The sequence below is a fragment of the Ranitomeya variabilis genome, chromosome 1 (genome assembly GCF_051348905.1).
Source record: "Ranitomeya variabilis isolate aRanVar5 chromosome 1, aRanVar5.hap1, whole genome shotgun sequence".
Lineage (NCBI taxonomy): Eukaryota > Metazoa > Chordata > Amphibia > Anura > Dendrobatidae > Ranitomeya > Ranitomeya variabilis.
In genome coordinates, this window is record NC_135232.1 from 460,090,935 (window position 1) to 460,118,031 (window position 27,097).

At 44.0% G+C, this 27,097-nt stretch overlaps 1 protein-coding gene across 3 annotated transcripts in view; it reads left to right on the top strand.

Annotated features, from left to right (window-relative positions):
- Nucleotides 1-27,097, top strand: part of LPAR1 (lysophosphatidic acid receptor 1) — a 163,337-nt gene that overhangs the window by 87,262 nt on the left and 48,978 nt on the right. For 2 of the 3 annotated variants that reach the window (XM_077250441.1, XM_077250457.1), the window contains one exon: nucleotides 22,359-22,490. In XM_077250441.1, coding sequence (XP_077106556.1) covers nucleotides 22,434-22,490 — 57 coding nt within the window. In that variant the 5' untranslated portion in view covers nucleotides 22,359-22,433. Of the gene's footprint in view, nucleotides 1-19,011; nucleotides 19,396-22,358; nucleotides 22,491-27,097 lie in introns of those variants that run through there. The other variant, XM_077250450.1, reaches the window with a different exon arrangement.

The following is a 27,097-nucleotide window of genomic DNA, read 5'->3' on the forward strand; positions in this document are numbered from 1 at the left end:
TTTCAAAAGCAAGCAGTTTTAGCAAAAGTGTAACATAACCCAGCTCATTTCGTTTTTGGCGAAGAATAAAAATACTTAAAAAAGAAAGGCTAGTCTGAACGAGACCTTATAGTAATCATATGAAAAGCTATCATAAAAGTGGTAAACTGCAGAGCTATAGACTGGACATCTGTAAGCCATGCCATTTCATGAAAGCAGAGGTGTGAGCCTCTAAACAAAGGCCTGTGCAACATTCCAATGTCTTCCTGGGAAAGATCTACAGGAGATAAAGGTGGCAGTCTGGGAGACCAACATGCTAGTCACATTATTGGTATCAGATGGAAGCACCATGTGCTAATCAATGTGCTTCTATATTAGTAGTTGTATGTTTCTCATGTATCTACATTTTTCATTTTTAGATTACTCCAACTTTTAGTACATAATACTAGTTATTTTTGTGGGTTGTGTTTATTTGTGCTGAATAGTATGGAAAAAGCAAAGCAGATCTTTAGAAGAAATGCATATTGTAGTCAGAGGAGACTGACACATACAGTATTTTACTGTTCCTTCATACATATGAGCCATGCTTGTATATAGGGAAAAGGGCTGTGACTTTGCACAGCTAGCTGGGTCAGGGGTGTGCTGAGTAGTCACCAAACCTTGGCTATTCCAAGAGGATTAAAGGGCACCTGTCACCCCGTTTTTTCCGTATGAGATAAAAATACGGTTAAATAGAGCCTGAGCTGTGCATTACAATAGTGTATTTTGTGGACCCCGATTCCCCACCTATGCTGCTGAAATACGTTACCAAAGTAGCCGTTTTCGCCTGTCAATCAGGCTGGTCTGGTCAGATGGGCGTGGTATCTTCTGCGCTATTCCCCTGGTGATCGGTGGGGGCGGCCATCTTCCTGTGGCCGCGCGTGCGCAGATCGAGCGCTCTGCTGCCCGGGGCTTCAGGAAAATGGCCACGGGATGCCGCGCGTTCACAGATGGAGATCGCGGCGGCCATTTTCCTGAAGCAGAGTTCGCATCTCTGCTTCAGGAAAATGGCCGCCGCGATCTCCATCTGCGCACGCGCGGCATCCCGCGGCCATTTTCCTGAAGCCCCGGGCAGCAGAGCGCTCGATCTGCGCACGCGCGGCCACAGGAAGATGGCCGCCCCCACCGATCACCAGGGGAATAGCGCAGATCGCGCTATTTTCCCTCCCCTGTGCAGTGGATTCTGGACTTGGGCATGTGCAAACCACTACGCCACCAACGGAAAACTAAGCAAGATTTGGGGGAAGACACCACGCCCATCTGACCAGAGCAGCCTGATTGACAGGCAAAAACGGCTACTTTGGTAACGTATTTCAGCAGCATAGGTGGGGAATCGGGGTCCACAAAATACACTATTGAAATGCACAGATCAGGCTCTATTTAACAGTATTTTTATCTCATACTGAAAAAACGGGGTGACAGGTTCCCTTTAAGCAAAATCAGTCAGCAGGTTTTTGCTACCCCATCTGAGAGCAGTAATAGACCCTGATTCCAGTGATATTTTACTTACTTTGTTGTCTTCTGCAGTGTTGATAAAACAATTGTTTTATCTGCTGCAGATTTACCAGTTTTCTGAATGGTCAGCTCTGTATAGCTCTGATTGACAGCTGTGTACACTGTGCATAGGCAGAAAGTTGTCAATCAGAAGTGGGGGGTGGTTGGACTTTAAGGCAACAGGTTTACTAGTCCTCTAGTGATAATCTCCTGCTGATAAAACAGTGGTTCTATCAAACCTACAACAAGGAGCCTAGTAGGTGACACATCACTGGAATCAGGGTCTCTAGCTCTACATTATGTTGCTCTTACATTAGGTAGCAAAAGCTTGGTAAAAGATTCCTTTATGTGAACTGGAAAAGGACAGGAAGTCCATCTCTCAGCAGCCCGTCAGTCATCTGACTTTAGTGGCTGCAATGCTTCATTAAGTGCCGTTTTTGTTTATGGGGTACAACTCTGCACTTTTCGTTGAGGCGATCTTCACTTGAATAAGATCTATAGCAGCTCTAACATAGTCTTATACTATTAGCGTAAGGTAACCACTCACCCTGGAGTGACGGATTCAGTGACATACTATACACAAGAAGTATAGGACAGCAATGACACTAGATGACTCAACTGTTATCACGCTGTATATATCAAAGAGAATACACTGAGACTGCAGTATACATTACATATCACACACTGAGACTCAGCTGTATTCATCACATAGTATATACTGAAACTTCTGTATATATCACAAAGGTTACATTACGACTGTGCTCTATTCATCACACAGGACAACCAGGCTGCTGTATACATCACACATTACACAGACTGTGCTGTATACATCACCTAAGATACACTGACAATGCAGTTTACATTACATATTATACACTGTGACTCTGCTGTACCTTCACAGAGAATACACTGACACTGCTATATACATCACATAAGATATACTGGGACTGCAGTATACATTATATATCATATCCAGATTCTGCTGTATACATCGCATAGTAAAAACTGAAACTTCTGTATACATCAAAAATGTTACATTGAGACTGTGCTGCATACATCACAGAGAATGCACAGAGACTGTGCTGTATACATCACATAATATACACTGACACTGCAGTATACATTGCATATCATACATTGTGACTGCTGTATACATCACAAAGAATACACTGAGACTGGCTACTCTGTTACTGGCTATCAATAAATAAGAGCAAGAGCATTATGACAATACTCTAGTATCATGAAAAATATAGATTCCATAAAGGAACCATATCAGAGGGAACGAGGAATCACTATGGCAGAAAACCCAGACATAGCACGTCAACTAAAATAGGCATACTCAAGGCACGCACAGGAGCCTCTAAACTATTGAAAGACAGTTCAGCAGATTGGTCAACTGCTCAGCTCAGAGAATTCTGACAGTGAGAACATAAGAGAGCTAGGCTCATCCGGGCACTCCTGTCTTTTCTATGAGCAAGCCACTGCTAGATATCTTTGGTGGTGGCTAATCTCAGGAAGGAAAAAAAGGATCAAAAGTCCAAAATTGGGCATGTTGGATTCTTCTCTCCTCCGACTTCATCTGTCAGTCCTGCCGATATCAGCGGGTTCGGCACAAGTTAGTCTAATGTACTGTATATGGGCCTTCATAATCAGCCGATTCCACATCTGCTATTCATACTGTGTTAGATTTGGAAGTGAAGGATCTTCTTTTAGTCCTGCTTGATGATGTGTCTTGTTTAGAATCATTTCTTAGACATCTGGCTGTGGATAGCACACCAATATGGTAAATGTGGGTTTCTACAAACAACGGACTTAACTGCTGAATTCCATCCACAAAAATAATATTTATGACCTCAGATAAATAATTACTTAAACCGCATAGACAAACAGTGAAGGGTTTGACAGATATGTGGATTTCGCTCCATGTCGCAAGATGCTGGGTTTTTTTTTAATATAAAACATCAATTTTGCGTAATGTTGGAAATGAAATGAACAGCTGCTGAAAAAGGCAACACCCGAAAATAAAACTGACACAGCAGAACTGTAACAAGAACATAACAGAATATAATCACATATCATCCCATGCAATGAAACCTATAATATGAAACTCACAGTCAGCCCGGAGTTTAGTGTGGGTGGTCGGACTAACTGGTTTAGAGTCATCATTACCACATGGTAATCAAGATTACAATTCTAGATTGTTTTTATGTTTTGTTTTTTACTTAACGCTTGTGGGGTTATTTTGTCTAATTTAAGGTCCAGCTTCCATCACTCTTCTTTAAAGCCAGCACCCCAGGGACAGACTGAGCACTTGATACACTCAGGCTCTTAAGTCCTGTTCTATAAAGCCATGGCCCATAGGCTTCTATAGTCTTTGATGTTTATAGCCTTTTTAGTTAGGGTGTACAAAAAACGTTTGAGAGAGAAAAATGCAGCCATTCAGAATGAAAAGTCTCAAATACAAAAATGGAGTAAGGGGACCCATTAATACTTCCAGAGCAGCTGGAATTGTGCATTCTGATGAACTATTAGCGCCGAAAGGGCCTAAATGTTGGTCTTGCACAGGGGCCCTAATCTATTTAGATTTACTGGAGCCATCACATGACCCCAACTCCTAAGCCAATTGTACTGTCCAATGCCAGGAGATTACACATACTTACTTATTGACTCACCAACATATTCAGAAACTGCTTGGTATACTTAGACCATGATATCATTAGTTCACTTTGTGGTTACACTGGATTTAGATGGCATGATTACAGTAATTAAATGATCACCAACTGGCTAGATGCATGGTGATTGGCGTAGTTTGGTGGCAGTTAAACAAGCTGACCACAGCTTTATGAGCAATGATACAACTGCTCTGTGTTCATAGAATATCATGTTATCAACAACACAACTCCTGATTACATGGGGCGATGTGCTGCCGATAACGATCTTCTTTAAGGAAGCTAAATACTTATTGCACGTGAGGAACAAGCTCATTCCACAATTATCAGCCCATCTAAATGGACCTTTGCATCAGAGAAACATCTTACTGGAGTTCTTGTTTAATTGTATTCGTAAACGTATTGTGATAGATCGTCTCACTCAGTTGCACACAAAGGTAGACCCTGAAAAGCTGTCTCTTTAAATTTCTTACTGGTTTATTTACAGATGCTGTATAAGCCAGTGCAAAGTTTGCAAAAATAAACACGGCCTTTCTGGCCTAAGGAAAAACAAAACATAGCAAACAGCACAGTCCATGTTGTTGCGGGATCCACCCACTCATGAGAACAACCAAACACTGGTTCAGCTTTTCCTTATCAGGAAACAAAGCGCTGGAGTTCCTCTCTCCAGCCCTACTGAACACTTAATGACTTAGAAACCAGACTATTTAAATCCCAGACCACACCCTGGGGTGAGACATGGTGGATAGCCTCCCACCCACTATATGGTTATTCACGAAAACCCAGCCCTTTTAAAATGGCTGCTAAACTCCTCTCAACACTTAGTGTGCTGGAGCAAACTTCTGGGTTTCAAATCACTGAAGCTAATAGCCTCAGTGAAACATATCTCCTCTCCATTACTTTGCCAGTGACTTTGTCACAGTATATACTGCTTTTATACACTTTTTAGCTCATTCCAACATAGGAACAGATCACATAATAGGAGAAAGAAGCTTTCCTAATTTTCCCACTAGGTTATTTTCCTTGTTCCAGCAATGAACTGATCTCTCCAAACACTGGATTGTAATGAGCTATGATGGACTTTGCCTGGATGAAACATGAAAAGAAATTAATGTAAATGTAAATGCAGTGTGATTTGAGCTTATTATACAAGTATTTGCCCCCTAGTAAATATTTTAACTATCGGCTGGAAACAGTATAAAGAGAATAGCCCGCCGTCGCAAGTAATGATCAACTGTAGATCTTGAAATAATTAACAATTAAGGAATGAAAGACAAATGAGGAAATAAAAGACATTGATGAGAGAGGGATTTGACCTTTTCCATCAACAGTTCAGTTGAACTTGATTGAAAAAGCCAAAATAAAAATGGAATGAACAGTAGAAGAATTATCCCTAATACCGTAGATATCATGGGAGATTACCATGAAGCATGTCAAGAAAATGTGTGTATGCACTAGTGTCATTTTCATGCTTCTAACAGTATGGGCATGACAAACCGATTAGGCTATAGATGTATACAGGTTTTTGCACTGTTTTTGTAGTCAGTGTGGAAGCATTGTTTGAGGCTCAGCACAAGGATTGGGGTGCAGAACACATCTGAGTGGGTTCAAAAACTAGGTAACCATGTTTACAACTATGGTGGTGCACCCTAAATATGATGGGTAAAGGGGAACCTCAGCAGAAGACCATGCTGTCATTGATCAAAAAACACTTTAGAAAGTCCAAACCGATATTATTGCCTTACTAGCATACTAGTCCAGGATACCAGTCCTGCAGAATATATTAACAGATTATTGTACAGTTCTGCAAGTGACTTACAGGAGACATTCCTTGTATTGCAGTCATTCACTTCTCCAGTCTTTTCAATCTGGCCCAGACCTCCATGACAACTTCTTACATCCCCGACTTGTCTGCAGAGTTTATAGCAAAGGCACCTTTGACTTTTCACATTTGAAGCATCGTCCCCATCTATTCGAAATCTACACAAACTCCCCATCCTGCTGATACCACAATGCTGAGCTGCTACTGCAGTATCTTTCCTAATTAGGCCACATTCACACATTCAGTATTTTACCTCATGATTCGTAGCCAAAACCAGGAGTGGAACAATCAGAGGAAAGGTATAATAGAAACATATGCACCACTTCTGTATTTATCACCCACTCCTGGTTTTAGCTTACAGATACTGAGGTAAAAAACTGACCAAATGCTGAACCAAAGAATGTGGCCATACTGGACTTGCTAGGTGGCACAGTAACAGTATTCTTCAAGCGCCCCATATAGTAATGATGCCCACCACTGTGCCTCTTGCATAGTAATTTGCCCTCTTCCTGTCTTGTAGATAGTAAAATTGCCTCCTAGAAAATATTTTTACTTTCTTGGGCACTGACAGAAAGCAACAGTGTCGACATTTAGCCCCCTAGAAAGTACCGTGTATGCTCGAGTATAAGCCAAGTTTTTCAGCACTTTTTTTTGCAGTCTCACTGGAGTACCAAGATGGTGTTGACGTGGGCCTTAAGCTGGCCCCTAAATGTAATGGTGGAATCACGTTTTTTATTTTTGGTGTGAGGGAAGCAATGTGTCTGAATTAATGCACATCTAAGATTGTGCGTCTTAATGGGGTATTCCTATCTCCAAGATCCTACCCCAATAAGTAGTAGGTGTAATGATAATAATATTAGCAAATTGCTCCAATTAGACATGTAGTATAGTTCTTCTGATTCGCTATGTGGCGTAGCCCATGTGCAGGGCATTGCAGTAGCTTAGGTATCCATGGTTACGCAGCAGGCACTACTTTAATAAGCATTTTGGATCAGTCTCGCCCATTATAAGTCAAGGTATATCAGAGCCATGTTGGCTCACGCAGATGAGAGGATGGATATGATTATGTGCACTGTGATACATGGAACTCGTTATGTAATTCAATGGATATGTATATGAGATATGTAATTTAACCATTTAAATGCTGCTCCCAGGATCTGACAGCAGCATCTATATGGCCGGTGATGAGATATTAACCAACTGATTACCATGGTAACTAGAGGCCTGCTGAAGGCTTGAAAGCTCCAGCACCGCCATCTTGTAGTTCCCACAAAGCGCAGTATTTTTGCCAAGCTACATAGAGGATCAGTAATTATTGTATGTGGAACAATATATACAGGTCCTTCTCAAAAAATTAGCATATAGTGTTAAATTTCATTATTTACCATAATGTAATGATTACAATTAAACTTTCATATATTATAGATTCATTATCCACCAACTGAAATTTGTCAGGTCTTTTATTGTTTTAATACTGATGATTTTGGCCTACAACTCCTGATAACCCAAAAAACCTGTCTCAATAAATTAGCATATTTCACCCGTCCAATCAAATAAAAGTGTTTTTTAATAACAAACAAAAAAACCATCAAATAATAATGTTCAGTTATGCACTCAATACTTGGTCGGGAATCCTTTGGCAGAAATGACTGCTTCAATGCGGCGTGGCATGGAGGCAATCAGCCTGTGACACTGCTGAGATGTTATGGAGGCCCAGGATGCTTCAATAGCGGCCTTAAGCTCATCCAGAGTGTTGGGTCTTGCATCTCTCAACTTTCTCTTCACAATATCCCACAGATTCTCTATGGGGTTCAGGTCAGGAGAGTTGGCAGGCCAATTGAGCACAGTAATACCATGGTCAGTAAACCATTTACCAGTGGTTTTGGCACTGTGAGCAGGTGCCAGGTCGTGCTGAAAAATGAAATCTTCATCTCCATAAAGCATTTCAGCCGATGGAAGCATGAAGTGCTCCAAAATCTCCTGATAGCTAGCTGCATTGACCCTGCCCTTGATGAAACACAGTGGACCAGCACCAGCAGCTGACATGGCACCCCACACCATCACTGACTGTGGGTACTTGACACTGGACTTCAGGCATTTTGGCATTTCCTTCTCCCCAGTCTTCCTCCAGACTCTGGCACCTTGATTTCCGAATGACATGCAAAATTTGCTTTCATCAGAAAAAAGTACCAGGTCAGGCGCTTCTGCCGCTGTTTATGGTTCAAAAGTGGCTTTACCTGGGGAATGCGGCACCTGTAGCCCATTTCCTGCACACGTCTGTGCACGGTGGCTCTGGATGTTTCCACACCAGACTCAGTCCACTGCTTCCTCAGGTTCCCCAAGGTCTGGAATCGGTCCTTCTCCACAATCTTCCTCAGGGTCCGGTCACCTCTTCTCGTTGTACAGCGTTTTCTGCCACATTGTTTCCTTCCAACAGACTTACCATTGAGGTGCCTTGATACAGCACTCTGGGAACAGCCTATTTGTTGAGAAATTTCTTTCTGGGTCTTACCCTCTTGCTTGAGGGTGTCAATGATGGCCTTCTTGACATCTGTCAGGTCGCTAGTCTTACCCATGATGGGGGCTTTGAGTAATGAACCAGGCAGGGAGTTTTTAAAAGCCTCAGGTATCTTTTGCATGTGTTTAGAGTTAATTAGTTGATTCAGAAGATTAGGGTAATAGGTCGTTTAGAGAACCTTTTCTTGATATGCTAATTTATTGAGACAGGTTTTTTGGGTTATCAGGAGTTGTAGGCCAAAATCATCAGTATTAAAACAATAAAAGACCTGACAAATTTCAGTTGGTGGATAATGAATCTATAATATATGAAAGTTTAATTGTAATCATTACATTATGGTAAATAATGAAATTTAACACTATATGCTAATTTTTTGAGAAGGACCTGTAGCTACAATTTATAGGGGGACGAAAAGAAACAAATTGAGATTTAAAACAGAAAAACATCTATTTTTTCAAGATTCAATAACAATGAAATATATATATATATATATATATATATACAGTATATATATATATATATATATATATATATATATATATATATATATATATATATATACCGTATATACTCGAGTATAAGCCGAGATTTTCAGCCCATTTTTAAGTCCCCCTCTTGGCTTATACTCGAGTCATACGCGGGGGTCGGTGTTATGACCCCAATGGCGAGGGTCTCAGAGGAACGTGGAAGTCTGCAGAATACAAAAATCCAGCTCATAGGGCAGTGGTAACTGGGTTGACCATATATCTACTCCTAACGCCAACACTAGAAGTAGCCGGGGATCATTCCTACGTTGATTCTAGATGACACGCGCCAGCCGGAGAATCTAGCTACCCCTAGTAGAGGAAAACAAAGACCTTTCTTGCCTCCAGAGAAGGGAACCCCAAAGCTGGATAGAAGCCCCCCACAAATAATGACGGTGAGGTAAGAGGAAATGACAAACACAGAAATGAACCAGGTTTAGCACAGAGAGGCCCGCTTACTGATAGCAGAATAAAGAAAGGTAACTTATATGGTCAACAAAAACCCTATCAAAATCCACACTGGAAATTCAAGAACCCCCGAACCGTCTAACGGTCCGGGGGGAGAACACCAGCCCCCTAGAGCTTCCAGCAAAGGTCAGGATATAGATTTGGAACAAGCTGGACAAAAATACAAAACCAAAACAAATAGCAAAAAGCAAAAGGCAGACTTAGCTGATATAACTGGAACCAGGATCAGTAGACAAGAGCACAGCAGACTAGCTCTGATAACTACGTTGCCAGGCATTGAACTGAAGGTCCAGGGAGCTTATATAGCAACACCCCTAACTAACGACCCAGGTGCGGATAAAAGGAATGACAGAAAAACCAGAGTCAAAAAACTAGTAACCACTAGAGGGAGCAAAAAGCAAATTCACAACAGTACCCCCCCCTTAGTGAGGGGTCACCGAACCCTCACCACGACCACCAGGGCGATCAGGATGAGCGGCATGAAAGGCACGAACTAAATCGGCCGCATGAACATCAGAGGCGACCACCCAGGAATTATCCTCCTGACCATAGCCCTTCCACTTGACCAGGTACTGAAGCCTCCGCCTGGAGAGGCGAGAATCCAAGATCTTCTCCACCACGTACTCCAACTCGCCCTCAACCAACACCGGAGCAGGAGGCTCAGCAGAAGGAACTACAGGCACAATGTACCGCCGCAACAAGGACCTATGAAATACATTGTGAATAGCAAACGACACAGGAAGATCCAGACGAAAAGATACAGGATTAAGGATTTCCAATATCTTGTAAGGCCCAATAAAACGAGGTTTAAATTTGGGAGAGGAGACCTTCATAGGAACAAAGCGGGAAGAAAGCCATACCAAATCCCCAACGCGTAGTCGGGGACCCACACCGCGACGGCGGTTGGCAAAGCGCTGAGCCTTCTCCTGTGACAACTTCAAGTTGTCCACCACATGATTCCAGATCTGCTGCAACCTATCCACCACAGAATCCACCCCAGGACAGTCAGAAGGCTCCACATGACCCGAAGAAAAGCGAGGATGGAAACCAGAGTTGCAGAAAAAAGGCGAAACCAAGGTGGCGGAACTAGCCCGATTATTAAGGGCAAACTCAGCCAACGGCAAGAATGTCACCCAATCGTCCTGATCCGCAGAGACAAAACACCTCAAATAAGCCTCCAAAGTCTGATTGGTTCGCTCCGTCTGTCCATTAGTCTGAGGATGGAAAGCAGACGAAAACGACAAATCAATGCCCATCCTACTACAAAAGGATCGCCAGAACCTGGAAACGAACTGGGATCCTCTGTCTGACACAATATTCTCAGGGATGCCGTGCAAACGAACCACGTTCTGGAAAAACACAGGAACCAGATCGGAAGAGGAAGGCAGCTTAGGCAAAGGAACCAAATGGACCATCTTGGAGAAGCGATCACATATCACCCAGATAACGGACATGCCCTGAGATAGCGGAAGATCAGAAATGAAATCCATGGAGATATGTGTCCAAGGTCTCTTCGGGACAGGCAAGGGCAAGAGCAAACCGCTGGCACGAGAACAGCAAGGCTTAGCTCGAGCACAAGTCCCACAGGACTGCACAAATGACCGCACATCCCTTGACAAGGAAGGCCACCAAAAGGACCTGGCCACCAGATCTCTGGTGCCAAAAATTCCCGGGTGACCTGCCAACACCGAGGAATGAACCTCGGAAATGACTCTGCTGGTCCACTTATCCGGGACAAACAGTCTGTCAGGTGGACAAGACTCAGGCCTATCAGCCTGAAATTTCTGCAACACACGTCGCAGATCCGGAGAAATAGCTGACAAGATAACTCCATCTTTAAGAATACCAACAGGATCAGTGACTCCAGGAGCATCAGGCACAAAGCTCCTAGAAAGAGCATCGGCCTTCACATTCTTTGAACCTGGTAAATACGAGACAACAAAATCAAAGCGGGAGAAAAACAATGACCAGCGGGCCTGTCTCGGATTAAGGCGTTTAGCAGACTCGAGATACATCAGATTTTTGTGATCAGTCAAGACCACCACACGATGCTTAGCACCCTCGAGCCAATGACGCCACTCCTCAAATGCCCATTTCATGGCCAACAACTCCCGATTGCCCACATCATAATTTCGCTCGGCAGGCGAAAACTTCCTAGAGAAAAAGGCACAAGGTTTCATAACAGAGCAACCAGGGCCTCTCTGCGACAAAACGGCCCCTGCCCCAATCTCCGAAGCATCCACCTCAACCTGAAAGGGAAGTGAGACGTCAGGCTGGCACAAAACAGGCGCCGAAGTAAACCGGCGTTTCAACTCCTGAAAAGCCTCCACGGCAGCAGGAGCCCAGTTAGCTACATCGGAGCCCTTCTTGGTCATATCCGTCAAAGGTTTCACAATGCTAGAAAAATTAGCGATAAAACGACGGTAGAAGTTAGCGAAGCCCAAGAACTTCTGAAGACTCTTAACTGACGAGGGCTGAGTCCAATCAAGAATAGCTCGGACCTTGACTGGGTCCATCTCCACAGCAGAAGGGGAAAAAATGAACCCCAAAAAGGGAACCTTCTGTACACCAAAGAGACACTTTGAGCCCTTGACAAACAAAGAATTTTCACGCAAAATTTTAAAGACCAACCTGACCTGCTCCACATGCGAATCCCAATTATCAGAAAAAACCAAAATATCATCCAGATAAACAATCAAAAATTTATCCAGATACTTCCGGAAAATGTCATGCATAAAGGACTGAAAAACTGAAGGCGCATTGGAGAGCCCAAAAGGCATCACTAAGTACTCAAAATGACCTTCGGGCGTATTGAATGCGGTTTTCCATTCATCACCTTGCTTAATGCGCACAAGGTTGTACGCACCACGAAGGTCTATCTTGGTGAACCACTTGGCACCCTTAATCCGGGCAAACAAGTCAGACAACAGCGGTAAAGGATACTGAAATTTGACAGTGATCTTATTCAAAAGCCGATAATCAATACAAGGTCTCAAAGATCCGTCCTTTTTTGCCACAAAAAAGAATCCCGCACCAAGAGGGGAAGAAGACGGACGAATATGTCCTTTCTCCAGAGACTCCTTGATATATGAACGCATAGCGGTATGTTCAGGTACCGACAGATTAAACAGTCTTCCCTTAGGAAATTTACTGCCCGGGATCAAATCTATAGCACAGTCACAGTCCCTATGAGGAGGCAGTGCACTGGACTCAGACTCACTGAAGACATCCTGATAATCAGACAAATACTCCGGAACTTCCGAAGGCGTAGAAGAAGCAATAGACACAGGCAGGGAATCCCCATGAATACCACGACAGCCCCAACTTGAGACTGACATAGCCTTCCAGTCCAGGACTGGATTATGGGTCTGTAACCATGGCAGCCCCAAAACAACCAAATCATGCATTTTATGCAAAACCAGGAAACGTATCACCTCGCGGTGTTCAGGAGTCATGCACATGGTAACCTGTGTCCAATACTGCGGTTTATTTGCTGCCAATGGTGTAGCATCAATACCCCTAAGAGGAATAGGATTTTCTAATGGTTCAAGAGTAAAACCACAGCGCTTAGCAAATGAGAGATCCATGAGACTCAGGGCAGCACCTGAATCTACAAACGCCATGACAGGATAAGATGACAGTGAGCAAATCAAAGTTACAGACAGAATAAATTTAGGTTGCAAATTACCAACGGTGACAGGACTAACAACCTTAGCTATACGTTTAGAGCATGCTGAGATAACATGTGTAGAATCACCACAGTAGTAGCACAAGCCATTCCGGCGTCTATGAATTTTCCGCTCATTTCTAGTCAGGATTCTATCACATTGCATTAAATCAGGTGTCTGTTCAGACAACACCATGAGGGAATTTGCGGTTTTGCGCTCCCGCAACCGCCGGTCAATTTGAATAGCCAATGCCATAGTATCATTCAGACCTGTGGGAATGGGAAAACCCACCATAACATTCTTAATGGCTTCAGAAAGGCCATTTCTAAAATTAGCGGCCAGTGCACACTCGTTCCAATGTGTCAGCACGGACCATTTCCGAAATTTTTGGCAATACACTTCAGCCTCGTCCTGCCCCTGAGACATAGCCAGCAAGGCCTTTTCTGCCTGAATCTCAAGATTGGGTTCCTCATAAAGTAAACCGAGCGCCAGAAAAAACGCATCAAGATCAGCCAATGCCGGATCTCCTGGCGCCAGCGAAAAAGCCCAATCCTGAGGGTCGCCCCGTAAGAACGAAATAACAATTTTTACTTGCTGAGCAGAATCTCCAGATGAACAGGGTCTCAGGGACAAAAACAATTTACAATTATTCACGAAATTCCTAAACTTAAACCTGTCTCCGGAAAACAGTTCAGGAATCGGTATTTTAGGTTCTGACCTAGGATTTTTGATAACATAGTCTTGTATGCCCTGCACACGAGTAGCCAGCTGGTCCACACTTGTAATCAAGGTCTGGACATTCATGTCTGCAGCAAGCATAGCCACTCTGAGGTAAAGGGGAAAAAGAAAAAAAAAAAAAAAAACTCAGAATCTTCTTTCTTATAATCCCTCTTCTGCAATGCATTAAACATTTAATACTGGCCTGGCAAACTGTTATGACCCCAATGGCGAGGGTCTCAGAGGAACGTGGAAGTCTGCAGAATACAAAAATCCAGCTCATAGGGCAGTGGTAACTGGGTTGACCATATATCTACTCCTAACGCCAACACTAGAAGTAGCCGGGGATCATTCCTACGTTGATTCTAGATGACACGCGCCAGCCGGAGAATCTAGCTACCCCTAGTAGAGGAAAACAAAGACCTTTCTTGCCTCCAGAGAAGGGAACCCCAAAGCTGGATAGAAGCCCCCCACAAATAATGACGGTGAGGTAAGAGGAAATGACAAACACAGAAATGAACCAGGTTTAGCACAGAGAGGCCCGCTTACTGATAGCAGAATAAAGAAAGGTAACTTATATGGTCAACAAAAACCCTATCAAAATCCACACTGGAAATTCAAGAACCCCCGAACCGTCTAACGGTCCGGGGGGAGAACACCAGCCCCCTAGAGCTTCCAGCAAAGGTCAGGATATAGATTTGGAACAAGCTGGACAAAAATACAAAACCAAAACAAATAGCAAAAAGCAAAAGGCAGACTTAGCTGATATAACTGGAACCAGGATCAGTAGACAAGAGCACAGCAGACTAGCTCTGATAACTACGTTGCCAGGCATTGAACTGAAGGTCCAGGGAGCTTATATAGCAACACCCCTAACTAACGACCCAGGTGCGGATAAAAGGAATGACAGAAAAACCAGAGTCAAAAAACTAGTAACCACTAGAGGGAGCAAAAAGCAAATTCACAACAGGTCGGCAGGGGAGGGGGAGTGGGGGCTGTCTAATTATACTCACCTGCTCCAGGCGTGGTCCCTGGATCCCCGGCTTCTTCCTGTACTGAGAGGTCACATGGTACCGCTCATTACAGTAATGAATATGCGGCTCCACCTCCCATAGGGGTGGAGCCGCATATTCATTACTGTAATGAGCGGTAACGGTGACCGCTCAGTACAGTTACAGTAGAGGGAAGCAGGGACTGCACAGCGCAAGGAGCAGGTGAGTATAACGGGGAGGGGGGCGCTGTGCTGCGCGATATTCACCTGCCCCTCGTTCCGGGCGCCGCTCCGTCTTCAGCGTCTTCTGCAGTGACGCTCAGGTCAGAGGGCGCGGTGACGTGGTTAGTGCGCACCCTCTGCCTGAAAGTCAGTGCAGAAGACGCTGAAGATGGAGCAGCGCCGGAACGAAGTCAGATGAATATTGAAAGTGCCAGGGGCCTGAGCGACGGAGAGGTGAGTGATTTTTTTTTATCGCAGCAACAGTAAATCGGGCAAGTGTCTGTATGGAGCATCATATGGGGCCATAACGTTTGTGCAGCACTATATGGGGCAAGTGTCTGTATGGGGCATCTTATGGGGCCATAATCAACATTTGTGCAGTACTATATGGGGCAAGTGTCTGTATGGAGCATCTAATGGGGCCATAATCAACGTTTGTGCAGCACTATATGAGGGAAGTGTCTGTATGGGGCCATAATCAACGTTTGCGCAGCACTATATGGGGCAAGTGTCTGTATGGAGCATCTTATGGGGCCATAATCAACGTTTGTGCAGCACTATAATGGGGCAAGTGTCTGTATGGAGCATCTTATGGGGCCATAATCAACGTTTGTGCAGCATTATATGGGGCAAATGTCTGTATGGAGTATCTTATGGGGCCATAACATTTGTGCAGCACTATATGGGGCAAATGTCTCTATGGAGCATCTTATGGGGCCTTTATTAACCTTTATGCAGCATTGTATGGGGCATATTTTAATATGGAGCATCTTATGGGGCCATCATAAACTTTATGGAGCATTATATGGAGCTCCTGATTCAATATGGATATTCAAAAATACTTAACCTACTGATGTCTCAATTAATTTTACTTTTATTGGTATCTATTTTTACTTTTGACATTTACCGGTAACTGCTGCATTTTCCACCCTAGGCTTATACTCGAGTCATTAAGTTTTCCCAGTTTTTTGTGGCAAAATTAGGGGGGTCGGCTTATACTCTTGTCGGCTTATACTCGAGTATATACGGTATATATATATATATATATATATATATATATATATATATATATATTTATCTTTCGTTTTGTCATATCCGTGAAAGTCTGAGCTCTCAAAATGTAAAATTATTTACCACATAGGTTACAGGTCAAAAATAGTTAAAAATCGTAACACCAGAATTGCTGGTTTTCAGTCTCTGCACTTCTCCCACAAAATGCAAGTAAGGAGCATTATATGGGGCCCATCATATAATGGAAAATTATATGGAGCCCATTTTGTATGGATCATTATATGGGGCCCATGATATATGGAGCAATATATGGGGCCCATCATATACTGTATGGAGCATTATATGGGGCCTGAGCAGAAGACCAACGCAGACACTGCCCATAGCAGGGCGGACAGGGTTCGCGTAACTGCGTGAATGGCGCATGCGCAGGATTACTGCGCCGAATAGGTCAGTGTGACGCTGATGGTAGTGGGGTACCATTATAATGAAGTCAGGGGGCAGCCTGGAAGAAATCATTAACATACAAGATTATAAATTAGTTTCTAAAGATCTATACCGCAGCTATGAGGCATACTGGTAAGACTGGTTTAACAATTCTATTACCTGTATGCCCACGCTCGGACTGGCCTGTAGGGTAACCGGGGAATCCCCCGGTGGGCCCCTGTGTAGATCTGGGCCCCCCAACACCACTGTATGGGCAGTACTTGGCATAATTCACTTGATTCACTCTGTAGAGAAAAAAGCAGCATCTCATCATTCATTAGCCACGCTACCCAGTTTATTATTATATAGAGATATAGGTACATTTGTGAACGAGGGTAGTGTAATATTCGCATGCAGATGAAAAGTGGGCCCCCCAAAGTCAATGTTATTGGTGGGCCCTTGGCACCCCAGTCCGACACAGTGTATGCCCATAGTAATAGATGAAAATCATCCATGGGGTGACAGATTCCCTTTCATGTAATAATTTTCACACACAGTATTTTACATGTGAAACAAGCGTCAGGGTCCTGCCTTCTGGTTTATCTTTGCCAGCCTGAGCCTTGCCACTTGTGGTAAGATGTACCCTCCCCCATCCCACATTTATGCCCACTTGGTTTGACATGGACATGCATCTATTAGGCCGGTTTCACATTTGCGGTTGTGTCCCCAGCGTTTCTGACGAATACATCCGCACGTGTTTTGATTTCATATCTTTTACATTGTGGACGCAGGTACATGCGTTCGCCTGCGTTTGATTACTCATGCGTCTTTTCGCGCTGTGCGGCGGGGAGCAGCTAATGCACCATGTTGCAATTTTTGAGGTGGCGAATTTCTGTCAAATATGCGCATGCGGATGAGTGTGTTAAAAAAACGCATTACTGTCTATGGGAACACATGCATACGCATGCGTTACTTCTGCGCATGTCCAGGAACTGATTAGACACGCCCTCCTGGAAATAAAAAGCGCAAATGCATGCAAAAAACGCATACAAATGTATGCAAACGCAGCATTTTTTTGCCGTCATGCGTAAGCTGATGCAGATAAAAAATGCTGCGTGAGATGGGGAGAGAGCAAGAGAGAGGGGGAGACAGGGAGAGATGGGGGAGGGAGAGATGGGGAGAGCGACAGATGGGAAACAGAGATGGGGAGAGAGCAAGAGAGAGTGGGAGACAGGGAGAGATGGGGGAGAGCGACAAATGGGAGAGAGATGGGGAGAGAGCAAGAGAGGGGGAGACAGGGAGAGATGGGGAGGGAGAGATGGGGAGAGTGACAGATGGGAAACAGAGAGATGGGGAGAGAGCAAGAGAGAGGGAGAGACAGGGAGAGATGGGGGAGAGCGACAAATGGGAGACAGAGAGATTGGGATAGATGGGGGGACAGGGAGAGATCAACAGATGGGAGACAGAGAGATGGTGAGAGAGCAAGAGAGAGGGGGAGACAGGGAGAGATGGGGGAGGGAGAGATGGGGAGAGAGCAAGAGAGAGGGGGAGACAGGGAGAGATGGGGGAGAGCGACAAATGGGAGACAGAGAGATTGGAATAGATGGGGAGACAGGGAGAGATCGACAGATGGGAGACAGAGAGATGGTGAGAGAGCAAGAGAGAGGGGGAGACAGGGAGAGATGGGTGAGAGCGACAGATCGGAGACAGAGAGATTGGGATAGATGGGGAGACAGGGAGGGAGAGGGGGAGACAGGGAGAGATGGGGGAGAGCGACAGATGGGAGACAGAGAGATGGGGTGAGACGGAGAGAGATGGGGAGAGCGACAGATGGGAAACAGAGAGATGGGGAGAGAGCAAGAGAGAAGGGGAGACAGGGAGAGATGGGGAGGGAGAGATGGGGAGAGTGACAGATGGGAAACAGAGAGATGGGGAGAGAGCAAGAGAGAGGGGGAGACAGGGAGAGATGGGGAGAGCGACAAATGGGAGAGAGAGAGATTGGGATAGATGGGGAGACAGGGAGAGAGAGGGGGAGACAGGGAGAGATCGACAGATGGGAGACAGAGATGGGGAGAGAGCAAGAGAGAGGGGGAGAGATGGGGAGAGCGACAGCTGGGGGACAGAGAGATTAGGATAGATGGGGAGACAGGGAGAGAGAGGGGGAGAGCGACAGATGGGAGACAGAGAGATGGGGTGAGAGGGAGAGAGATGGGGAGAGAGAGCGGTGGTAATGGCCGACTCTATATGATATGTGTAATCATCCAACCTTTTTTTTAAAAGCTGTTATAGAGTCGGCCATTACTACCTGTTGTATACAAAGCCCACTTGGGCAGGTAACACAGAGAGAGGCGCTACTAGACGTGGCCGTGCTGCCCCCAGTTACACATGATGGCTGTGAGAGCCGTAGAAGGATAGATGCCACATAGCTGCCTGCTTTATGGCTAGCTCGTCTGTGGCTCCAGGCATGTGGCCCTCAGCTCGCACTTTCCCTCTTGCTTCCAGCTGACCGCAGCCGAGTGTGCGCCGCCCAGTGAGCAGGCTCCCCATTGGTCAGTGTGCAGAGGCTCGCCGGCTGCCGCGCCTCCGGTGCAGCGTGTGAGCTTGTGTAGTGCTGAGCTCGCCGGTGTGTAGTGCTGAGCTCGCCGGTGTGCAGTGCTGAGCTCGCCGGGAGCCCGAGTCATGGTCCCCGCTGGCTCCGGAGCTCGCACTGCCGGCACGCTACTGTTCCACTGTCCTAATGTCCTGAATCTGATATGAGTCCGGTCCCGACTTGGATGGAAGCCGGGCTGCCCTGCGCGCTTTGGCATGAGCTGGACTCCGAGGCTGGACATCGGGATATGCGCTCCTGTGGTATGTAGCAGAGCGGGGCAGCCCTGGGATTGGGGGCTCTGGAGTTGGGGTCTGCTGTATTATTATTATATAGTAAGCCAGTGTTTATACAATATGTTGTGACCACTGTTAGATAATACTTCGCATTACTTTAGTCTTCTGGGTTACTAGTAAGTGTTCTCACCTGCTGCTCTCTAGTAAGAAGATGTATTAATTATATGTGTAAAATCTCTGAAACAACTGGAATGCTGCATTCGTTAAAATCCACTGTGTGGATGAGATTTCATAAATGTATTGCATTTTGCGATTTCCATCCACACACACAAACTAATTAAAAACGATCCGATTCCGCCATTTCCTAGGGTGGACAGTGCAGGAATCCCATGCGGAACTAACAAGCTCAGTGATGGTTTACAAATGCCATCTACACTTTCCGCCAGCTTTCCTAGCGTGAATCGACCCATGGATTGTTTTTTAAATCCCCCGATGTGTCGTGTTTGTGCCCAGTTGCCATAGACTTTGCCTTTGCGATGCAAAATTTGCATCAGCATAGGCTTGTGGTGAATGTGGAAAAGTTTCAGAAATAACCACCAATTCCGCAGTGTATTCCCCTGATTATTGCGCTCCGAGGGAAGTTTCACACCAGCGTATTAAGAATCATTCATCCAGAAAACGCTGATTATTATTTTTTCCTCACTTGTGATCCATTTTTTTTACAGCAGCTATTAATCATTTACCGGACCATTCCCAGTTTCCTATGTTACAGACCCATAAAGGTCGGATGCCCTACTGTGGTTCCCTATGGTAGCCTAGATTTTTTACACACCCATAGACTTTAATGGGTGAGCATTATCCAATTTACAGAAGAAGCTGTGATTTTTTTTTTTTTTTTTTCTTCCCCACTTGTAGATTTGGTCAGAGGAAAAAAATCACTCATCTGCATTGCCCCACTGAATAACATTGATCTGTTTTGTTTTTTTTCATGGACCGTATTCAGATCGAAAATCTGATTGTGTGAACGAGACTTGTTCACTAGTGCTGTTCATGTTGTTCACCGATATCACCCGTACCTATGGTGGTCTATGGGCTGTTCACGTGTCGGATGTTTCCCTCCAAATCATGAAGACATGTCTGATACTGATCACAGTCTGACTATGGGGGTCCGAGAAACATTTATTTTTCTCATCAGTGTGAAAAAAAATCGATGAAGCTCGAACCAAGCTCTGATGTAAATCTGCATGATTTTTCAGATGCCAAAAAAACCCTCACGTCTGAATGAGGCCTTACACTGAGACAATGGTCACACACATCAGGCATGTTTTAGAAAAATTCCGCAACTATTCCATACATCAGAATGGGGTTGTAAAACTCCATGGACATGCCGGGAAAACCCTATCCAGATGTTTGTCCCATTTTTCAGCCACAGAGGATTTTGCTACAAAGCTGTCACGTACAGATGTTATATCCACTGCCCAGGTCTTGTACATGCCAGATGCAGGAATGGCCTCTGGATCACCCCATCAGTGGGTACTGTGTAGGTTCAGCTTTGGGGATCACATCTGCACCTTCAATTTCAAATGCAGGCATTCACATTACACGTTATTAGTGATAAGCGAGCGTCCTCGGATAAGGTGTTATCTGATCATGCTCAGGTGCTGAGTATCTTCAGCGTGCTCAAATAATATGTTCAAGTCCCAACACATTCATGGATTGCGTAGCAAACTTCTGCTGGGCTCAAACATAGTATTCGAGCACACCAAAGATACTTGATTAGCACACGAGCATGCTCGGATCACTCCTTATCCCAGCATGCTCGCTTACCACTAATTATTATTAATGTTTGTTTGTTATGGGGTGGTGGATGTTTATTTTTTTTTATAATCTGTACATATCCACATGATATGACAAATCTCTGGTGCTTGTGCGCGGCGTAGTTCAGTAGCTTATCCCCCACCTGGCGTCAGTCTTGTTGGAGGACGTAGGACATCCTAGTCGGTAACTGGCACACATTAGGGCAGTATACCAGTCCTAATATATCTGCCCCATTGTATGGACAGCTTCAAGTGTGTTCACATCTAGGTGTCGGAGTCGCAGGCCAATGTGAAATATCCTACTGATAGGTCAGCTCTATTTTCTTCTTGGGGAATATAAAGCAGCTGCTCCCTGGAGAGATAAATATCGGACACATCAATGAGTGTCTTGATAAATAGCTGCCTTGTCCTAGCGGATAATAACCAGATTCAGTGAACGCCCCCTCACAAAACAGTAAGCAGGGATAGATCCCTATCTCTCCTGTTCTTGGTTCATATCTGGGATATTGACAGATTAAGCAGGTTTTACGCATCCAAAAGTAGAATCCGTGCTGTCTGAGCCCTGCTTGTCCAGAAAGGGACTTTACGGGTACTCGGAAATTATACACCAGTCATTTGGCAATGATGGTCATCAATATCGGAATGGTGGCGGTCCGACACCCTGCACTCCCACCCATGTTATAATCTCCAGTGGCAGCTAGATTTGGACATATTGAAGGCGTGTCATTGTGCAGCTCCAGCTAATGTGTAGAGGCCGCTGACACCGACCCATTAAATATCCAGACTGGACAACACCAGTCCTTATGCCCCATTGATCATATAGAGAGCCATCGAAACAAGAAGTGTCACTCGCTGTGTAAGCCCCTGCATGGCCGTGCATTACATAAGATCATAAATCTCCCCCGGTGGTAACCGCTGATGGCCAGGGATTGACGCTTGACAATCAGCTGATCGCTGGAGAGACTGAGAGCCGCCTGTGGAGACTAACAGCTGTATTCTTTCCATTTTGCTTTTTTTAGGTTTGATATTCTTCTTAGAGCTTTTACACCTCAAAAACTGACAGGTTTCTGGAAAGCAGTTTTTCCTGTTTTAGCAAAGTGCCATTACTTCACCAAGCAAAGCTCATTGTGCCTTCCAAGTGAATAAGTCATTCTATTTGTGCTTTTTCTACAGTTTCCTGCCAGTATGACTGAGATTTGACCTAATTTGACTGACAACGTGTGACAAGATCCATCCTGCTGCCCCAAGATGGCTACGCTTTCTGAATTTGTTACTGACCCGATTGGCATGATGTCTCCGTCTCAGGTAATGTCTTCTTAACAAAAGGAACAATTCAGAGATCCATGTATTGCCCGATGAAAGTGCCCTCTGTTTCTTTTCAAGGAGCCTTACTTGTTAGACTTCCAAAATAAACGTGTAGGTGGGTTTACACAGCTGATCCAGTGCCCTTTTGTTGCCAACTCCATGGAGAACACAGTTTTTTCTTCCAGATTTACGACTTGCCAAGCTCCAGACTCTGACGTTCTTAATCACTTTGATGTTTTAGCTCTACTCCAAAAGAGAGGGCATTAACATACGTAGAGGAGATGTACACCTCACCTGGCTACTCCGACAGCAGTTACTTGGAGTTACGAAATGTATTGGCATCTAACCTGATCCATCACCATTAGTCATACATATAAAGCGACAGATAACATTCTTATAGTCACTCGTTTTTCAAAGTCACTCAGATGAGAAGATATAAGAGGGTATTGGTTTTGGCCTCCTAGCTGGATGTGGGTAGCTAATAGTGAAGAAGGGGTTCTTCGATTATGGACTCTCTTATAAGGCTGCCGTCACACTAGCAGTATTTGGTCTGTAATTTACATCAGTATTTGTAAGCCAAAACCAGGAGTGGGTGATAAATGCAGAAGTGGTGCATATGTTTCTATTATACTTTTCCTCTAATTGTTCCACTCCTGGTTTTGGCTTACAAATACTGATGTAAAATACTGACCAAATACTGCTAGTGTGATGGCAGCCTAATTGCTAAATTTGAGAACTTTAAGTAGTGCAGGAGTAATGGGACATTTAGACATGTCGATTTCAATAAACCATTAATGAGCACTGACCGACTCATATACACATTGTTTAGTATTCCCTTAGTGGCCTGCTTACACAGGCCAACAAGCAGAGATGTACATCAGTCACTAAATGTCCAATCCCACGTACGGGCTGATGGCACTAAACGACCACAAATTGGTAAATATTTACCGAACTGCAGTAAGCCTACTCACCCTGGCATACTGCGCTAAATGATGCCCACTGAATGATCTGTGAGAGGTCGTTCAGTGCGCATAGGCTGCCTTTGTTTTGGCAGCACAGGTCCTCTTTACACAGGATGAGATGCCAACATGAACGATCATTTTTATACTTCACCCAATGAAGGAGGGAATTGCTCATTCATGATCGGCAGCCAAGTGACTTCGGCGTGCTCAAATAGTATGCATGAGTCCCCGTAGCATGCCTCGCGGCTGTTTGATAGCCGCAACACTTGGAGGGATTACATGTCAAACAGGCAGTCCCTCCATGTGTTGTGGCTGTCGAACAGCTGCGAGACATGCAGCCACGTGGACTTGAACATATTTTTTGAGCAAGCTAAAGACACTTAGTTAGCACCCGAGCACGCTTGGATAACGCCTTAGCCAAGCTCGTTCGCTCATCACTACTGGGCATTGGGCACCTTATCTACTCAGATTTCCATAGGCAGGTCTTGCTCGGCCCCCCATCTCTTTTGAGGAAAGGTTGGCACATAGATGAGATGTTAGAATTGGGGACCATCCTGATTGGAGTATACCTTGTTGTGATGGAATGTTTTTTTTCACTTTTTTGATTAAAAAAAAGTCATCAGGGTGCCTTTACTTACCGAAGTGTTTCTGTACATCGGTTTTATTCTAAGTTAAATAAATTGAATATTGTAGAAGCTGAAGAGTCCAGGGTAAAGACACCCTGATATTATCAGGTTCGGCGGACAGTCTAATGTGTATGATGGACCCACAACAAATGATGTTGGAGGGGATAAGGATACGACATGTCTAATTTTGGACTGACGATCTTTTTGTTCACTAAGAGATAGTCCACTGCCTGAAATGTCTAGCAGCAGCTCTCTCATAGAGAGCAGAACTAGCGCTTCCTTGTTGCGAGAGTTGGGTAAGATAGTTGTAAGCCGATAGTTGCTGGCCGAACAATCATCCGAACCATCTAAAGTGTATGTGGGGCTTAACTCCCCGGCTAGAGCAATATACTGCCAAAATTTGGTCGTGATGTTTTTGTATACACAAAGGCTCAGTGGTAACATAAAAATGTTATTTCTTCAATCATATAATGGATTCTTTTGTATTAAAATCTTGCATGTATCAGATTCATAAATGCTAAAGTTATGTTGTGTATTAATTATACTCCGTAGTAACCCCAAAAAGTAATATCAGCCAATCAGGCCACTTACTATTGAAATGTTCACTTTCCTACAAGTAGTAAATGTTAAAAATAAAGTACAAATTCTTAAATCTTAAAATAATTTATTAGGGAGCAGCTATATAGGCCATTCCCCAGTTCTTCATATAGAGCATATATAAGAATATTCTGATTAGGAACCTTTTCTTTAGTTCTTTAGTTAAATATAGGATAAGATTTGCTTTTCCTGGAGAAAAAACCATGGCAAGAAGATAAACACACTACCTGTTCCCGATCAGTGGCATTGACCCATCTCCTATTCTCACAGAATCCCTCATAGCTTAAAAAGAATTCCAATATTTGTATACATTTGGCAAAGTTGTAGGATAGAGCCATTCGGCCATCAAGCCCACAACGTGACCCTTGCCTTTAGTAGGGCCTTTACTTAGTGAACTGGCCACCCATGGGTCTGCCTGCCTCATTTAGTCAGAATAAACAAACTAATGTCGCCTTGCCTAACTAGAGAACAGCTGTGCCGCTGATGGCTGCCCATAACATAAGAGTGGTTTCACTCATAGATGATTCTCGAATACCAAGTGATGTCACCATGTCCATAATATAAGGTTATGCTGCTCTGCAGTGAAAACTGAAGCGTAAACTTTCCTGAGGCCAAAATGTAACTTCATTGTTTTTCTCCTCTGTAACACTGAGTTCTGGGATAACGCCCTGGGTAGGATAATCCAAAATGCTTGTACTGAATATCTTATTATATGAATATGCTGTGTATGTGTGTATGTATGTATGTGTGTGTGTGTGTGTATATATATATATATATATATATATATATATATATATATATATATATATATATATATATATATATATATATATATATAATGTATATGTATATTTTATAATTTCTCCAATGCTGCATTATTTTACATGTATGTAATCTACTAATAACTAAGAATATTGTGTACTCTTAGTTATTCTGAAATTAAAAAATATAACCAATGGATTTTATGTATGATATGCGCATGTAGATCTTTCAAAGACAAGTCCAGCAACACCTTTACATGGCCGGTCCCTTCCTCCATTACTAAGAAATCAGCATTATGAGGCTGACTATCTATTTGTAGATCTGAAGCCTCGGTCACTCCAGCTCTATTCCCGGTCCGGTGCTGCCTCTTGCTGCTTCACTGGCAGCTTTTAGCTGTGTGACTTCAGGCAAAGGAGCCTTCAGTCAAGCAATAGGAGGCACCACTGGATGTGGGATAGAGCTGGAATGACAGAGGCTTCAGATCTACAGCCTCATTTGCATATCAATTAAAATGCTGATTTCTTAGTAACAGAGGAACGGACCGACCATGTAAAAGTGTATCTGGACTTTTCTTTGAAAGATCTACAGTATATGCGCATATAAGTAGTTTGATGAAAGTGGAATCCCCTTCAACAAGCATTATTAGAAATGTTCGTTATCAGTAATCATACAGTCTAAACTAGCTAACGATCACCTGACGAACAAGGAAACCGCTCACTCGTCAGGTAAAATGATCTTTAGGTTTGCCCAAAAGATCATTGTGCTCAGCAGCACGTAGTTCTAAGTAAGCAGGACCTGTCCTTCTGAGTATAATGGAAGCCTATACTCGCTGACTGTTCTATTACAGACCCTTAAGTGCACATCTGAAGCATGGTCTTCCTGTGTGAGGAAGCTATTAAATGACCAATGATCCGCTAAAAAATAGCTGATTGGCAACCATTTACTGTAGTGCTGCAAGTTAGGCATCTTTGCTTCACTAGCACTTCCCTAATTTACTTATTTTTTTGGAAATACTTCAGCTATAAAAGAGACTAAAGTTGGTGACTGAAGGTTTTATAAAAGTCTAGGCCACTTCATGCATACAGTAATATGTGACGATTGTGACCCAAAGGCATTGGTACATAGGACGTCAACTATGCCCTGACCATTCATCGAGTGCCTGATGCCAAGCCCCATTTTCTCTGCACCCTGCCCTGATCGTAAAAAACGTGATGGTATTCAGCGGGGAGCTCTCAATCATGTGGGGGCTTTGGCTGGTGCTCAGGTCGGTCTCTGTGGCTGGCAGTAAGTGAAGGTTGGCACTGCGGCAGATAGGGGCACTTTTTTGGGGTCACTGTCTTAGCCGTTATCAATAGTAGCTCAATGTATAAGTTTTCTTTTATTCATTTGATTTTTATTGTTTAGCTGTGCTGTAGTGGGGGTTTGAGAAGGGGAAGTTTCTTTAAATTCTTCTTCTTCTTGATTTACCATCTGACCCGGCTTCCACGTCAATGTGCCTTCTTGCCAGCTTTGTCTTCTGGAGCGATGTGATGGCCATTGTTTTTCGCGCAGCACATGCACAATATGTGATTTATTGAATTGTGTAAAGGAGCACAAGGCTGTTCTGTTCCATTCTTGTACATAATGCCTGACTGTTGATGACCGTGCCGGTTTCAGACTA